Source organism: Leuresthes tenuis, unplaced genomic scaffold, assembly GCF_036924035.1.
Source record: "Leuresthes tenuis unplaced genomic scaffold, fLeuTen1.0.hap1 SCAF_12, whole genome shotgun sequence".
NCBI classification, from domain to species: domain Eukaryota; kingdom Metazoa; phylum Chordata; class Actinopteri; order Atheriniformes; family Atherinopsidae; genus Leuresthes; species Leuresthes tenuis.
In genome coordinates, this window is record NW_027325366.1 from 30,162,054 (window position 1) to 30,168,536 (window position 6,483).

General features: G+C 42.2%; 1 protein-coding gene across 3 annotated transcripts; it reads left to right on the top strand.

Annotated features, from left to right (window-relative positions):
• Nucleotides 1-1,140: 1,140 nt before the first annotated feature.
• LOC140319696 (uncharacterized) lies at nucleotides 1,141-6,202 on the top strand. Of its 3 annotated transcripts, none has more exons than XM_072397445.1 (2): nucleotides 1,141-1,481; nucleotides 2,532-6,202. In XM_072397445.1, the coding sequence occupies exons 1-2, from the start codon at nucleotides 1,304-1,306 to the stop codon at nucleotides 3,860-3,862; spliced, it is 1,509 nt and encodes a 502-aa protein (XP_072253546.1). In that variant the 5' UTR covers nucleotides 1,141-1,303; the 3' UTR covers nucleotides 3,863-6,202. The 3 variants fall into 3 exon arrangements, with proteins under 3 accessions (XP_072253546.1, XP_072253547.1, XP_072253548.1); XM_072397446.1 differs by having other exon boundaries at nucleotides 2,589-6,202; XM_072397447.1 differs by having other exon boundaries at nucleotides 2,604-6,202.
• The last annotated feature ends 281 nt before the right edge of the window (nucleotides 6,203-6,483 follow it).

Below are 6,483 nucleotides of genomic sequence, written 5' to 3' on the forward strand. Positions count from 1 at the left end.
TGGACTCCAGTTCTACTAAAGATCCATCTTTAATATCTCTAACTTTGTTTTTTTAAGTTGATTATCCTCTGAATTTTTCTCAAAATATAGCATGAAATCTTTTACCTCTAATTTGATTCTATATTTACTTTGGGATTTAATCCAGAATCCAAAGGAATGCTGACATTAATCTAACAAATATTGAATATTCTCTTCTTCCAAGACACTAAAAACTAGTTGCTAATATTCATATAGTTAGAGCAAACCTTCTTATTAGGGTAGACCTGGTGTATGATCTTGTATTGACATTATTTTATTAGATTTAACGTGTTTCTATGGGAAAAACCATGTTACGTTCCTATTTATGGTGGAAAAAATGATAATGTCACAGTTTTCTCTTGGAGTGATTTTCCTTTTGCTATATATGACATTTGTGATGTGTTTATAGGAACATTTGTGACTTTTAAAACTATTCTTTGAATGCGTACTGTCCTAATATGATATGAACAGATTGGAATCCTTTATAATAAAGTGGGAAAGATTGAAGAACTCATAGATTTGGGCTCCATATAATGGGCGAAATTGCCAGAATAACTATATTTTTGTCTATTCATTCAGTGAACAAAATAGTTTATTGGTTTAGTTATGGATTTGTTGTTTCATATGATCGTGTTAAAGAGGAAGAGTTACAGGAATACGTTTTTCTTCAGATGAAATGTAAGTCCTGGTAGTCCTCACATCTTTCCAAAGATATGATGTGGTATAAAGTTTTTTTTTTTTTAGGAACTCATCCATTTTAGTTTACATCCATAAAGTCAAGAATGTCCAAGCGTCCTCTGTAATAATCTTTATTCAATTGGTGGCCTTTATTTTTCCAAATAAACTGGAATATTTATCACTTCTTTGCAAAAGGATTGACAGATATATGAAGGGAGGGTAAAAGTAGAGACATTGTGAGATACAGGCTATTTTACCCAATAAGACTCTGCCTGGCAACGGTAAATCTCTTTAAAGCCCAGTTTAAAACATTTTAAGATTTTTTCAGTTTGTGTTTTAAGTTATTTTTCTTGTTTTTCCTTTATATTTTCATATTTAACACATTTCCCACCCCTCAGTGATCGAGCAGCACCGCGTGAGTACAGATCGCGTTTCGGTGACGTCGTCCAGAGCTGATCCAATCAGAACGACTAATGCAAACTAGCCGTTGATGACGGGACTATAGTTTTATTTTTTTCTGGACATCCTCTGGTCGGCCACCATTTTGGGAGTCAAAACAACTAACAAACAGCAGCGCACACCTCCCACGCCTCTCCGTGGCCTTACTATGGTTCACACATGTGTGGTGGCAGGCTGTAGGAACAGAAGGACGCCAGGAACCACCTTATCTTTCTACCGTTTCCCCCGGGACCCCGAGAGAAAGCAGCGCTGGATAGCTGCCGTGAACCGGGAGGGTTGGGTCCCGAACGACGGCAGTCGGCTGTGTAGTACTCACTTCATCTCAGGTATGACTGCAGTACAACTCTGGAGTCATAGCCCCCCTCCCCCCAGTGGTTGTTCTGATCCAGTGATGCAACCCCAGATTCTGCTAAATGTACTGCTTACAGTAGAAATATAAGATATAAATAAGATATTCAACAAAATGCTACAACAAAGTATGTCTTAGGTTGCGTGTTTATAGCTGATAGTAACAACATTACATATTATTTACATTACATAGTATTCAAGTTTTCTTATTCATCTTAAAGAAATTTATCTTTTAAAAAAACCCAAATCATGTACATCAAACTCTGTGTCCTAGTTTATTTCACCATCAAAAACTGCTATCCATGTGCAGAAAATGCTGTAAACCCTAAAATTTTGTGTGTTCAGGTGGAGATTCAGACCTTTGGCTTTAGTTTTCGGTGTTAAGTATTATCTGGGAAGATTTTGAGTTTGGTTAAATCGTTTCTATAGGGTCACAGGTCTCAAGAGGTCTCAAGAGGTCTCAAGAGGTCTCACAGGTTTCTAAATCATAACTTTGATCGGCCTGTGGTTTACTCTTGTATTATAAAAATTTTTACTTTGTCTAAAATTTTAGCCCTGCCAAAAGTAAAAGAAATCATTGCTCAGTCATTAAATTATCTACAAAGGTTACAGAGTTTAGCAAAAGATTAAAAAAAAAAAACCTTTAACTTGCACCTTAAATGTGTTTTTCTGACACTGTTAAAGTTTTCTGCATGTTTTTTGGATTAGAAAAGTTTGTGGTGCTATAATTCCTACCAAATATTCCATTATCTGTCACAAGGAGTAATTAAGGGTAAAACAAGCTTACGTATGCATCCCAATACTACTGGCTTAGTGATACACTGCTGTTTGATTCATCAGTATAATATTCACATCCTCATTGAGCAGATACAGCTCTTATTAATATTAACAATCATAACTGCTCCTATAAATTCCACCCACAAGCAGCCGTTATATGAAACTATGTGGCCTAGCCTCCAAACTTGTTGCTGTTTTAACTGAAGTGGCTGTTTCAGTTTCTCTGTACTCTCCTTATTTTCCACATGCAGGTAAACAGGTAAAGAATCCACGTTCGCCAGATTATGTTCCTTCTGTGTTCACGACAGCTCCCTTATCCCCAGAGATGAAGGAGCCGGGCGCCTTGGAGATTCTGGACAAACAGGAGGCGCGCGTGGAGGCGGCCAACGCCTTGCTGTTCCTCCAGGGCCAGGGCAGGTCTGCGGTTGATGATTCGCGCCAAGAAGAGCGTCCTGGGGAGAGGGAGCGGGAGGACCTCGTGGAGGATAGTGCGTCATCTTCCCTCAGCTCTGATGAAGACGACGACGATGATAAAGAAACTCTAATTAACTGCAAGCGAGGAAAGTTTGCTCAGGCATCTGATGTGCCTGTTAACTTTGATGACACCCTGAAAGCACTGAAAAAGGAGAACCAGTTTCTCAAGGAGTCTGTGGAGAAAATGTCCCTCTCTGAGAACTCTCTAAGGAACGATGCGGAGAAAGTAAAGTTTTACACTGGTTTACCAAACTACTTTGTCTTAGAGACGGTCATGTGGCTGCTGGCTCCTCACATGGATGGGATGAAGAATGTTAAGCTCTCAAAGTTCCAGCAGCTTCTGCTGACCCTCATGCGTCTCCGTCTGGACCTCCGTAATCAAGACCTGGCCTACCGTTTTGGAGTGAAAGTCGGCACGGTAACCAGAACAGTACATCGGATAGTCAACATCATGTCCTCCACTCTGGTGCCGACAGCTGTCTTCTGGCCCTCCAGAGCTGAGCTCCGTAAAAATCTGCCGGCATCGTTGCGCGCCTCCCACCCAGACTGCGCTGTCATCATTGACTGCTTCACTGTGCCTTTTGAGGAGGAGCAACAGCAGAGGGGGCTTTCACGCCCTCATGGGGCGGGGTCAAGTCATAATATGTTAAAGTATCTGATTGGTGTGGCGCCACAAGGCGTTGTCACCTTTGTCTCCAGAGGTGTGATGGGAAACGTCAGCGACAAGCGGCTCGCTGAGGGTTGTGGATTTCTATGCAAGCTTCTCCCAGGCGACGTCGTGTTGGCGACTCGCGATCTGGACATTGGCGAGTCTGTGGCGGCACGTGGAGCCCTGTTTAAAATCGCCGGCGCCTGCCAAGAGGACGGGCATGGGAGATCAGAGGGCTCGCCACCGCCTGATCCGGCGTCTGACACGGCGAGTGTGCAGAGGCATGTGGAGAGGGTAATCGCCATGGTGAAGCGGAGGTACGCCATGCTCACTGGCCCCGTGGAGAGCCCCTTCACTTCAGCCTCTGAGCGCACGTCCACCCTCTCAACCTTTGATAAGATTGTGCAAGTCGCTTGTGCCTTAAACAACCTGTGCATCTCTGCTGCTCCACTTGAGTGACTTGTGCTAAACAACGTTTGCTCCTTTCAGTGCTGTGATGGTTCCTTTGGACTTTATTCCATGCACTTCCACTACATCCGTGGATCAACACTACATAATTACCACATTATCTAGGTCATGTTATTCCTGGCAGTAGCTGCACTTCCTCCCAGTCCCACACCGCTGCGATGTAAAGTCGTCAACGTTACGCAGGTCATCTGGCACAGAAGCTTCCTTTTCTTTTCAGGCTTTGAATCACAAACAAATGTCTTTTTGTTGCTCTTCTGTGAATGCTGAAGAATGCAGGATTTAGTTTGGGTGGTGCAGGGAGTCTGCGAGTCTGTTTGTTCATCTCTAAGAAACACTGACTGAACTGACTACACCCTCCTGCTGTTGCAGAACTTCTTTTTTAAACTTTGCTGCTTGTGAAACGAGAGCGGCTCATGCAGCGTGAACATGTACGTGACCCTCGTTACGACAACAAAGCGCACGTATTGCATCGCACCTCGCTGAGAAGAGTTTTGGCTTCCTGTTGGATGCAGGAGGACAGAAACAGGCGGTGGTTTATGGGTCTAAATGTACCTTTCCTGACTAACTCACTTCTATGCCAGCCAGGTCGATTTGACAGCAATGGAGCAAATCCGGCCCGGGATGATTGGCACAGACAGACATTCCACCCACAGCCCAGTTTACCACCCCTATGGCCAGAGTATAGCCAGGTATCACTTTATCTGCTGTGTTCTGGTACTGAAGGAACTCATTTCCAGTGTATTGCAAAAATCTTCGTGCTCTGCAGTGCGACTTTGCTTTCAAAAAAAGAACAATCCTTCCTGAAGAAAGTTGAACTAGACGTGTCCAACACAGGCTGTGAACAATGATGTCATCATTTACAATGCTTTCCAGCGTTTTTGCCAAAATCCTTTGGTTTAAACAGAAAATCTTTGTGCTGGTAAGAAGCTAAGTATTTGAGTGTTGCCTCTAGGTTTATTTCCCTTAAGTTGAGTAAACCTCAGTCAGCAGAAGAAAGAGCGTCATACGCAGGGATCAGAGCACCAAATCTGTTCTTCTCGTGTCATTTAAAGGTGTGTCCTGAGAGGAATCGTCTTCCAAAGGCCCAGACGGTGTTTGTTCAGAGCTGCTTTGTTTTTCTCCACACACACACACACACACACACACTGGTGTGTTGATGAGGTTTGATTAACACTTTTATTTGCAGCTGCAGCAGATAATGTACGTTTCAACGTGCGGTGGATTCATTTTCATCGGTTTTGTTCTGTAATAATCAGCTGTAACCGATTTGGGGCATGAATATTTCCCACAGTTAGTTACCCAGACACTGAAGTGCATTTTCGATCTTTGTTAAATGAAGCTGGAATGCATGTGGTAGCTAAACTGAGAAATCTGCACCCTGTCTGTCTTTTGTTGTCCTGCATTGCTGGTGCCTTATTCTACTTTGTTTTTTACAGATATTTATTTTTTTGCACCTTATAACATGCTTTAGACCCACTTCTGGTTTGGTACTTAAGCCAGATGTGCAAAAATAATCATCTAGGCTATGTAAGGTAATCTACTAGTCTTTATTTCTATTCATTGTTATTTAAGCTTCTGTCATTTAATGCTTATAAATTGTAATCCTGCGTAACACAGTGACTCTTGCACTAGGCTTAAAACTAAGTGGAAAAGGTCTTTCACATGGTGAGAAGGTTGCTCCAACAACAAACCTCAGTTGAGGAAGTGAGCTTTAACAGGTGTTGCTTCCCAGTCATTAGCAGTGCCTTCTGTTCTGTGGCACATCCAAAGATGGCCATGCGTCCTTCCTAACCACTTCTGTTTTCATTCACTGATAAACTATGCACATCAAACGGGGTTTCCTTCAACTTGTGATGCCTTTTTCAGTTGTTCATCATTCTTCATCATTTAAACTAATCAGAAGCGTTGATTAATCGGCAGCGCTGTAGTTGATGTGTTTACTTACTGGTGCATGTGCTTCCTTTCTTTCGTTTACACACTGATGTCTGCAGACTGTTGCTTGTTGGTTAAATGTTAAATTAAATGCTTTTTGTCAGCAGAGTTTCTGCTTGACTTCGAAAGAAATGCCAGTGCTGCTGCTCCCGAGAGCACAAGATGCAGCACTTCTCCTGTACAAGAGGATCGTTATCAGATGAGGCCGAATTCCAGTGTTAAAAGGAAATCATTTGAAGTCAGTGCTGGTTAAATCTCTGTTATGTTAGCTGTGTCTGTTTGTTACTGTTTGCCTTTTTTCTTACAGTTGCATGTGTTTCCATGATGAGTAACCTCTAAAAGTTTGTTTGTTTTGTTTCTCCTCTAATATCGCTCCTGTGACTGAAAAATTAAAGTATAAGAAATTCAACGGTCTTTTGCTACTTCCTCAGTACTTTAAAATGTTAGTTTTGTGCAGTATGTGCCCTCTCCTCTTTCTGTTTGACTTTGTGATGGCGGATAAGAGTTTGGGGATTGATTTGCTTTCACATTCATTCTTAATCCTTGATTGATTGGCAAAGATTCCTTCAGGGTTCAGAGAGGAGTAGACTGAATAATGCAATGTACTGATAGCTTTTAATTTATGAAAGGGAAAAAAATGCTGTGGAGGAGGCTCCACCTTGAGAATGTGCGGTCAGAGA

What these genes read in the sequence shown, in the direction of transcription:
- LOC140319696 (XM_072397445.1), top strand. Translation starts at nt 1,304, where the DNA reads ATGGTTCACACATGTGTGGTGGCAGGCTGTAGGAACAGAAGGACGCCA. An exon ending in TAGTACTCACTTCATCTCAG is followed by an intron (nt 1,482 to 2,531) that starts GTATGACTGCAG and finishes TTCCACATGCAG; the next exon opens with GTAAACAGGTAAAGAATCCA.